At 33.3% G+C, this 10,378-nt stretch overlaps 2 protein-coding genes and 1 long non-coding RNA gene across 3 annotated transcripts; all 3 read right to left on the bottom strand.

Annotated features, from left to right (window-relative positions):
- Positions 1-2,565: 2,565 nt before the first annotated feature.
- On the bottom strand, positions 2,566-4,830 carry LOC102582201 (uncharacterized). The gene is made up of 6 exons (XM_015310073.1): positions 4,819-4,830; positions 4,511-4,628; positions 4,296-4,410; positions 4,062-4,158; positions 3,192-3,263; positions 2,566-2,673 (listed from the first exon to the last, which is right to left on the bottom strand). The coding sequence occupies exons 1-6, from the start codon at positions 4,828-4,830 to the stop codon at positions 2,566-2,568; spliced, it is 522 nt and encodes a 173-aa protein (XP_015165559.1).
- Positions 4,831-5,888: 1,058 nt separating this feature from the next.
- Positions 5,889-7,259, bottom strand: LOC107061228 (uncharacterized). Its single transcript, XR_001473855.1, has 3 exons — positions 7,168-7,259; positions 6,972-7,025; positions 5,889-6,020 (listed from the first exon to the last, which is right to left on the bottom strand). It is a non-coding gene; the product is annotated as an uncharacterized lncRNA (long non-coding RNA).
- Positions 7,260-7,635: 376 nt separating this feature from the next.
- Positions 7,636-8,874, bottom strand: LOC102581873 (uncharacterized). Its single transcript, XM_006350422.1, has 5 exons — positions 8,640-8,874; positions 8,448-8,560; positions 8,248-8,358; positions 8,089-8,149; positions 7,636-7,769 (listed from the first exon to the last, which is right to left on the bottom strand). The coding sequence occupies exons 1-5, from the start codon at positions 8,836-8,838 to the stop codon at positions 7,636-7,638; spliced, it is 618 nt and encodes a 205-aa protein (XP_006350484.1). The 5' UTR covers positions 8,839-8,874.
- Positions 8,875-10,378: the final 1,504 nt, after the last annotated feature.

Here is a 10,378-nt window from a genome sequence, read left to right as displayed (position 1 = left end):
AATATTTATTTATACAAGTGAAAAGCATAGAATAATACCTATAAAAATATATTTAGATATAGGAAATACAAAATAATTAATTTAATTAAGGTCAAAATATTCAAAATGGTATTTATTTAAATTTTATATTGTTTTAAACTATAATTATATTTATGTAATACTCCATTAATTTAATGCCCACCGTTTATACCTATTTATTTTTATGTAATACTCTATTAATTTATAATACTCCATTAATTTAATGCAAATCGTTTATACCTATTATTGGAGATGTGTATAGAGTCATATTTGGAAAAAGAAATCTTAAGTCATTTATTTTGTTAGATCACACATGTCAGTTGTCACCAATCAAAAGGGGTATTGGAGAAATTGGAGGAAAGAGTTACTGAATGGGAGCAGAGTCCGTTAGTACATGTTTGGTTTCCCCATCTTGTAATTCCCTTCTCCGGCCTCCAATTTTATTTTTTTAAAAACTGAAGAAGTGTTGAAAAAATTAATCAGCATGCACAAACTACTATTTAATGAAATGACTTTAGAACACTCTACTTGAAAACTATGTTGTCCAAAAGAAAATAAGAAGAAAGAGAATAGAAGACCTCAATCTCAAAATATAAGTCCAGTGCTTGTTTCGTGTTTCATCTTCTTTTTTTTTCAAGGCATAATACATAATTATACCATTTAACTAAATCTCATTTTATATTTATGGTCTCCAACTTTGAATGTGTATAAATAAACACTTAAACTTGTATAAAGTTGTACAAATAAACACACGTGTCCTACATGACAATTTGAGTCCTACGTGTATTATGCCACATAGGACTCATAAATGTTTTTCTCAATAGGTTTAAAGTGTCATTCCTTTTGTATTTCTGGTTTATTCCTGACTAGCACTTCATAAGAATCAAAGAAATTCTTTTAATTTACCTTAATCAAATATTTAATAGTCAAATTATAAACCTACCCTTCCACGATGCCTCCGAGTGATTCTAATCTGATCAAATACATAACCATATGAATCTATAGACTCATATTGTTATACTTCTATTTCAGACGCAAAAAGTCACCCTAAGCATGCAAGGTCAAAATAGTAAATTGACAACAAAACTAGTTTATCCTTGGTTTCAGGAGTTTATGCGCAAGAAATCATCAAAAACTAATCAATAATCAACCCCAAAATGAATAAATTACCATTTTCTAGTCCTTGTATTAAAAGTTAAAACACCCCGATTTAAGAATAAGACACAACTACCTCTTAGACTATGACTGAAATTTCAGAGACACACCTAAACTTAACTAGGGTCCTATTACCCCCTAAACTAATTTAAAATGGAATAAATACACCACAAACGCTGACATGGCAAGTGATAAGCGCACAAATTGGACACATGTCATTTTTTGATGGGAGAAGCCAAAAGTACCCCCTAGACTATGACTGAAATCCCAGATACACACATTAACCAAACTAAGGTCCTATTACCTCCTGAACTCATTTTATGTATAATATTGTACACCTTTTGGCTTATGTGGCACACCCCGTGACTCCCACAGTTGAGGCGCGTGGGATATATTTGGATGTCACGTAAGTCAAAAAGATGTATACAATTACAAAAAAAAATTAGTTCAAGGGGTTAATAGGACCTTAGTTTAGTTAAGGTGTGTCTCTGAGATTTGGGTCATAGTCTAGGGAGGTACTTCTACCTTTTCCCTAATATGAACAAATAAATGATTGTCCAAATGAAATGCACAATTCAAGTATATTTTGTTTCACTTAGAAAAATAAGATTTTGAACTAATAGTCCATAGATCAAAGATATAATGTCAATGGGATACTAATAAATTATTATACAATAGTATAATCGTAAGATATGAAGATTTTTAGCAAAAGTTGTAACATTATTTAAGATGTTTTCTCCTATGGTGGATGCAATGAGATTTATTTTGATTTGACAATATATGAAAACTTGAATGCATATAATGAATAATTGCCATGTCTAGCTAGACAATGAAGGTTATATGACAACCCTTGAAGCAATCAAGATGTCTGAAACATATAAAGTTTGATAGAAACTTTTTTAATAAAGCTTTAAGAATCCTCATATGGATTAAAATAATCAATAAAGAAAAAGTACAAAAAAGACCTATTTTGTCCTTGCAAAAAGGTCGGGATCTGAATTGTCACGACCCAAAGTAGATCCTAAGTGTAACATGGCATATAGAACCCCGAGCGGCCCTACACAAGCCACTTAGCGTACATCATACAAGATAATAGAAGTAAAGAGTTTAAAAGATAGCATTTCACACAAACGAGTTTGACAAAGCAGAAGTCTAAACATAAGTCTCAAAGTCACCTATTACTTTCTTGATAACCCATATATCACATACAAAGTTTGAAAACGAAAATGACATGAAAGCAATAAAAAGTATTGGCCCTCGGATCATCAGGACTGACCAATCTTCATACTAGTCATCTATGTCAAATTGGAAAAAAAATATACAGGCAGTAGAGTTTATCTCATTTCAAGTTCACACACCTGCATGTAATAGAAAAGCGTATTTTACCCTCAGTTACGGGTATGATATTGTTTCACGCATGGCAGAATTAGGAGGCAGGTCATTTCCATTTACAAGGACTTGTTCCAGAAGATTAACTCGCACAGACTTGAATTGGTAGTGCTGCAGTAAAAATAACAATACATTAGTGAGGGGTGACAAAATTTGGCTGGCAGATTATTATAAATCACACGGGCAAGGCAAATGATTGACATGATCATTATTCTTCCAGCACTTAAACCACCCGTTATCCAATTATTCATTTGGAAACTGGTTGGTGTTATTTAATTCAGAAACTGCAAGAAATGACTTCATGTTCCTGTTTAGGGAAGACCGTTCTGCTTCCAATCAGTTAGAACCAAGAAAAGGGCAGACTGGGACCAGATTAACTCCTATCCTGCTTAGGTAACTTACCAATTTTACCATATCATTGACACCAAATTACCACTGCAAGAGGCTCAAGTACACACTGCCCTGAAGTGTTATAAAGTGGAGTCGATACACAAAATAAAGGGATATGAGCTAATAGAACACATCTAATATGTGGTGCTTACAGGAAAAAAAACGTGATATAGAAAGCAAAATGACATCTTTGTAATAGCATTGCATCTGAAATACCACAGTTATTATAACGAGTTTACCTTTCCTTCCCATTCAAAATCAATAAATTTGCAAATGGGCTCCAATACTGTGACCTGATCTCCTTGTTTAATCTGTCAACAAGAGTAGTTTGTTAAGTAATGATGTGAAAATCTAATCAGGAGTTAGATCGGAAATGCTTACAGAAACTAAATATCAGTAAATTACTCTGATGTAAAACAGTATTGTCATGACTCATAGTTCCTGTGTCATTTTACACTTCTTTTCCTTTTTGTTTCTTTTTTTCCTTGCAGTATCAACTTTTCATAGAGCATGCATTTCTTAAAAGAAGCTTCGTTTATGTTATTTTCATCTTCTTATTCCATTTTAGTAGGAATACGCTATGTGTCACCACGAAAATCTGGAGTAGGATAAATATTCAAAGATAAGACATTTTGAATGAGATGATCACCATTATTAAGAGATATTCAGGCTCACTTATGGATTACTTAAGCGGCAAATGAAATCTTTTTTTCTTCAAGTATGGACAAATGAGAAAATCAAGATAAGAATGGTGTTTGATAGAATGACATAGGAAACAAACTATTCCAATTTATAGAAATATTTTGAAATGCTAACTCACTTTACTATTCTCTCTTTTCATCTTTAGTGTTTGGCTATGTATTAAAGAAGTAGACCACTTTTTTCTTGGAATTAAGATCTTAATGGATAAATGTACCAAGAAACATAAGAACATAATAAAGGGAGGAAAGATCCTTTGCTTATTTTTTAGGCATGTAGTGCTGCAGCAGTTTAGCAGCAAACTAACGTGTCAATATCTGAAATTTATTTGTTGATTTTCTCATCTCGGTTTCCACTAGACCACTTTTTTCTAGGAAGTAAGATCTTAATGAATAAATGTACCAAGAAACAATTAAACAGCATAAAGTAGTGCTTACTGCTTCCTTCTGTATGCCGAACACTGTAAGTACAAAACTATTCTCATCAGAGTCACAGAGCATATAGTATCTGTAGATTAAGAGTACACGTTGAGAAATAAGTATTTTAGTATAAAGTAGGGCTGCACAGACAAGTGAATTTCACTTTTAAAGGAAATGCTGAAAATGATCAACTCGTGTGGGTTCCTCCAAGATGATGTAACTTACACTGGAGCTTTATACTCATATTTAACTAAGCAACGTACTGCTGCTATAACCGCAATCTGTTTGTTAGGGCCTTCAGTTAAGAGATTTGTGGTTGCTCTGTTGTATAGAGGATTCACTGCCAGAAAGCACTCTATTACCTCAACTAATAGATAAATAGGTAAATCATATACCTCATTGTTTACAGTTCAATATCTAAGAAGAATGCAAAGCCTTACGATCAATATTAGGAAGTGACTGGATCAGGGCAGACAAGCTTGTTTCCGTGCTCTTTCCTTTACTCTTTCCCTTACTCTTTCGCTTACTCTTCCCCTTATTCTTGTCATTACGCTTAACCTGAAAAGCAGGATCACATAATTCAATGCATCCTTCACAATCTCATTCATAATGTCTTAACAGCTTCAAAAGAAGAAAACATTTAACAACTGAGAATCTTAAGGCATTATTTTTTAAAGACTATCATAACTTTCCTGTTTCTTTAAAAAAATTCAAGAAATGAAAGAAGAAGAGACAACTATAATGTTACCCCAGGCACCATTCAGTCAATACAGGGATATGCTGTTTTGACTCATTGAACAAATAAATTGGACTATTTAAGGACACAAGAACCGGTCAGTACCTCATCTCCTTTTCTTTTAGATAAATCTAATGCTTAATGCTTAAACCTTTTCCCAAATGGATAACTTTATTGTGCATGAGTACCTTTTGCAAATATATGTAGTGGTAAGGTCTGCGTACACTCTACCCTCCCCAGACACCACTTAGTGGGATTTCAATGAGCATGTTGTTGTTGTAAGTGAAAAGAATTCAGAAAAAAATTCATCAAGTAGGAGAAACTTAACCAAGCTTTCTGGGGTAGCCATAGTAGAGTTACCAAGATGATCAGTTGATCTGTTTTAGCACAATGATACAAATAGTATTACTAACTTAGACACCCAACTTGAATCTTAATTCCGCATAATCTTAACTGCCTATTCCAGTTTCCTAGCCTCTACCTGTTTGGCAATATTCAAAGATTCACCCAATCAACTGCACCTCAAACCTACACATTAAGACAATTTCAGAAATCATAGGAAAACATGACTATTTTTTGGTGTTTTTCTGGTCATACCATAAAACCAAATTTCAAGTTATATCTGTCCCCCCTAGCTATCATTCGTACTTGTTACCTAAAGGTTGTCAGAGCAGAACTTTGTAGATATTGACTGGTTATCTCGGAAACCATTTAAAGGACTGCCTCATCATACATTATGGTATAGCAGGAAACAGAAAGCATTCCTTGGTAACTCTGACGATGAAATCAGTGTTTAAACAGGTTAGAGCTCCATACTAGTAACAGGTAAGTGTGAACACATCAAAGCACCACTATGACATGTTAGGAGTTGGATAGGTCAGATGTTTGCAATTGCAGGAAGTGTTACTCCTTGACTACCTCTTGTAATTAAGTAGTTATCACTGGCCTGCACTTGTAATTAACTACTCACTTCCCTTATGATTCTAATGTTGTCAACCAAGCCGTTCTTAATGCAATGGATTATAATATCACTTACGGATGCTTTATATAAAATAACCACAATCAAATAATCTTACCTGAAGTAATCTTTTTAGTTTGTCAAGAAGCTGGATCGTCACTTTCACTTGATGTAAAGCATCACTAGCAGGATTCTTTAATGCAGCATCTGAAAATCCAGTTAGAGACATCTTGTAGTTCTCCAGATATCTATTCACCTGAAAGAACAGATATCAAATTTCCCAACATGGCATTGAATTTTAGAAAGGGGGAAACTGAAGTCTATATTTAAGATATCATGATATGTGCAAACATAAAATTTGAAGATGAATAAAAGTGAGCTTTTTTAGAGACTATTGGTTCTTTCTTCACTAAGCATAAAACTTTCATGCTTGCTGAAGCCAATTCTTTTAAATCAGACTGTTTTCAAATTGTACTTCCCTATCACACACTTGTTCTTCTAGATAGATTATTTCGTACCAAACTCAATTCAACATGTCACTGATCTCTGCAGATGTTGCAATAGTCATTTACTGAACTTTTTCGTACCAAACATGATTCTTAACTACCAGAAAGAGGTAACTAATTCAATGAATTATTATCAGATTCTGTTTCACGTACAACTTTCTTTTTCTCTGTAAAGCTTCCAGTGCTTCCTTGTCATATTGCAACCTGTGTACATATTTCCTATTTTATGAGAGAATGCTTCTATTTCTAATCATGACTTTTTCCTTTAGTTTACCAACTTTTGTCTTATCTGTAAAGTTTTCAGAGTCTTCTTTTTGAATGGTTTCATTCCTTTGGATCTTTATATATCAACATAGATCCTAATGATTCTCAAACTCTGATAGAGCCAAGATTATTTAGAGGCATTCTCTGCAACCTTTAAGATGATGAAAGGAGGTCTATCTGTGATCCACACAAGAAGTTGCAAACTTATATCCTTCCCTTGCTGCATGGTGCAGTGTACAACCTGATACATGGTCTCCTGTCTTCCTTTAATTTCTTTTTCTTTATGTTTAGTTTTTCTAACTCTTGTTCTTTAAGAACACCATCATAAAAAAACGAGGTGATAATTAGCAACAATTGAGAACCTTGTGTTTTGAAAGATCATGTATATGATACAACAGTTCATAAGTGAAAATCAGTTGTTTCTTTCAATGACTTACCATGCTACAGTCGTATTCAAGATGTGGGTTTGACTTCATTGCATCAATTCTCTTCTGAAATAGAGTAGAAAATCAGAAGAAACCTCCAAGTATCTAAAATAACCAGGCTTGCAGGGAGCTAATACTGTACACATATATTTCATGTTAAAATAAAGGGAAATAAATAAACAGAGACAAGATTGTAAGAACTACTTACAGCTTTTTCGTATGCCTCTAATGCCAGAAGAAGATTATTGTGATCCCATCCTCCCGTCAGAAGAAAGGAAGTGAAATGTCCACATCCTAAGATATCTACCAACCAAATGAAGCTCAGTGAAGGACTTGAAAATTGGATTTATCAAAATGTTTATTATAGCTATAACTGTATGCAGATGCTAGTTAAAGATCTAAGTATAACATACATACTGCGCATATGCTACTTCATGGTTCCATGTAACAAAGTATGGAATTTCTGCACCGTAATCTGTCTTTAATGTCATTGTATGCTACTTCTTGTTGGAAATTTCATTTTTCCAACATTTCTTAACTATAGCTATACAATATGTGACGGGTGAACACAATCTTTGACAAACACCAAGTAAACATTTAGCAAATTGGAAAAGCTGAGAGTGCTAAAGCACAGAATGTGTATGACACAATATCAGAGAATCTCAGAGGTAAGTGATTAAAGCAGTTCCTCTTTTAAGTAAATTCTGTTCGCAGTCTTACATAAACAACCTCCATCCATGTCATCCAGAGCGTGTGTCCTTTCGGCATATTTGATGCAGTCATCAATCTGCTTGGCTGGATTTTCAGCAACTATGAAATAGATATACAATCAGATGAACAGATCCACTAAGAAAAATAAAAGTAAATATAGATTTCAGAATTTTTTCCATGAGTTACTATTATTTACTTAATAAGAGACTGAAGAAATGTATTATACATTTGCTTTTGTTAAATGAAGATTCTAAATTGAAAATGGTAGAAATCATATTCAATTAAAAATCAGAATCCCAGACTGCCAAATTAAGGAGAGAATTAGAACTTCATAGACACAGCTTTTATAATCACCTAAGCAGCGAAATGAAGAGAGTCTAAAACACAAAACAAATAAAAGATGAAGAATTACATTCACCTCGTGCAAACGTCAGTTCAAGGTCTGCAAGTTGACGTAATATTACTGCATTTTCTTCACCCTAAATCAAATAAAAGATGAAGAATCCATTAAATGAAGGGAGCGTTTGAAGTTTAGAGAACAGAAAATTTACGTACTGAAGAAGCAGCAAAATATAACCATTTTAAGGGCAGCCTGATAGTATTCTTTAGCTTCTTGGTAATTTCCTTTCTTGGCAACGCAACAGCCGAGGCAATTCCAAGCATCCCGCAGAAGCGGATCTAATTGAGTCTGGTAGATAAAATTAACAGTGAGAATGAAACCAAACGCAAATTCAACAATCAACAATACATTAAATATGTAATTCTTCTTTCACTCACAGCTTTCAGTAGATGACGCTCTGCTTCCTCCTTATAAACATCAGGAATTGCATTATAAAACCTTCCTTTTAGATACTCGAACATTGCACGTTCACGATTTAATTCTCTCTTCTCTGCATGAATTCGTACCACTTAAACTCACTTGATAAATGAAATTGAATGCGTTTTTTTCTTCTTCTGGATAATCCATACCTTGAGGAACTGATTCGAGGACTTTGATGCACAAATCAATTTGATGCTCGATGTCAGAGATTTTCTGTTCTATAGTTGACGGGAAATGCTGGTCGCCAAAATCGTACATCCATATCGACAGTGCATCCAGCTTTGAAATCCAATCCTCATAGTTGAATTTTTTCAGATGTGCAGAAACTTCTTCAACTGGAGTACTCATCTCCAATGGCGGATTTTGGAAGCAGAAGTGTGAAGTATGTAAAGTTAGGCGGTTTACAACTTTTGGGTGGGAAATTCTGTTTTAAACAGTGTATTGTGATTCTCATGGATCACACTTTCTTCATCTTACTATTTGACGAAATTACCCTGCCACCCCTAATAGTTTTTGTATTCTCTTTTTCACCCCTAATGTTTTAAGCTTAGAATCTCATATTTACCAAGTATTTGAAGAAAGGGAAAATTATGTGGTTAAACAAACGTATACTACTTAATTAGTCATCAAAGCTATAGTTTGCTATAATTATCATTCACAACTAACATTAACAATTAATTAAATGGGTTGATAATTAGCCACGTTTGTATAATTCGCCACATTTGTATAATTCGCAACTAACAATTCATCGTTTGATTTGTATTGGTATTCGATGGTTTGTATTTGTATATGTAGATGATTTCCTTTGATTTTTCAGTTTTATCACCATATATATTCAATCTTTTTGTGTATAACTTCTTAAAGTTTGTATAAACGTGTAGTTTTCGGATTTTATATAGTATAAGCTATATAATGTAATTTGTATAATATAATAATTTGTATAATTGTTTAAAGTTCATATGCTTATGTTTGTATCAATTCGTTATTTCAAGTTTTATCATATTTGTATAATTTCAGACTTTATATTACTCAATTATCAAAAACACGCAAATTATTCAAACAAGATGTGAATTATACGAATTATTACTCTCTCTCGCTCACCTCTCTCCTCCCTCTCCCAATCTCACTCGCCAGATATACAAATACATATGTATACCAGTTACATCTATATAATTATCTAGCCGATATACATATACAATTCACATCTCTCCCACTTTCTACCCTCTTTCGCTCGCCTCTCTCCTCCCTCTCCCAATCTCGCTCACCACTCTCCTCCCTATAACTTGTAGCTATGAATCGTAATTAGCAAACTATAGCTATGGGGCATAATTAAGCTAATTTTGAATTGCTATATGTGAAAGTTCCCCAAGAAGAAATTACCTTGTCCCACTTTTGTTACTTTTATGAACATACTAGTGAGGAAAATTTGTGTTATGCACAGACCTAATAATATTAATTTTTATAGAAAAAGGAAATATATTGGAAAAATTATCTAATTACACAAAAAAAACTTAATCATATTTTCTAAAATTCACTACCATTTCATAATATTACAAAAATCTCTTTTGTCCTCACCTTCTTTTTTTTCTCCAGATACATCACTGTTAGGGATGTCAAAAATGAACCCAACATAGGTAACCCGCCCAGAATTTAAAGGGTTGGGCTCAAGATAATTTGAATTGGGTTCAATCTCAACTCATTCAAGCCTAACCCATTTTAATAGAATCCTCAATTGAGCCCAATTCAATCTCCAATTTCAACCCGTTTTAAAACGCTTTACTAAGATATGTTCCTATATTAAAGGTATGAATTATTATCTATTTAACATCTTTTAGGATTTATCTATCCATTTGTTACATTTTTAAAAAAAGAATTTAAGCTGAAATTC

This window comes from Solanum tuberosum, unplaced genomic scaffold, assembly GCF_000226075.1.
Source record: "Solanum tuberosum cultivar DM 1-3 516 R44 unplaced genomic scaffold, SolTub_3.0 scf00122, whole genome shotgun sequence".
NCBI lineage: Eukaryota > Viridiplantae > Streptophyta > Magnoliopsida > Solanales > Solanaceae > Solanum > Solanum tuberosum.
The sequence above is the reverse complement of the archived record's forward strand: the minus strand, read 5'-3'. Positions and strand labels throughout refer to the sequence as shown.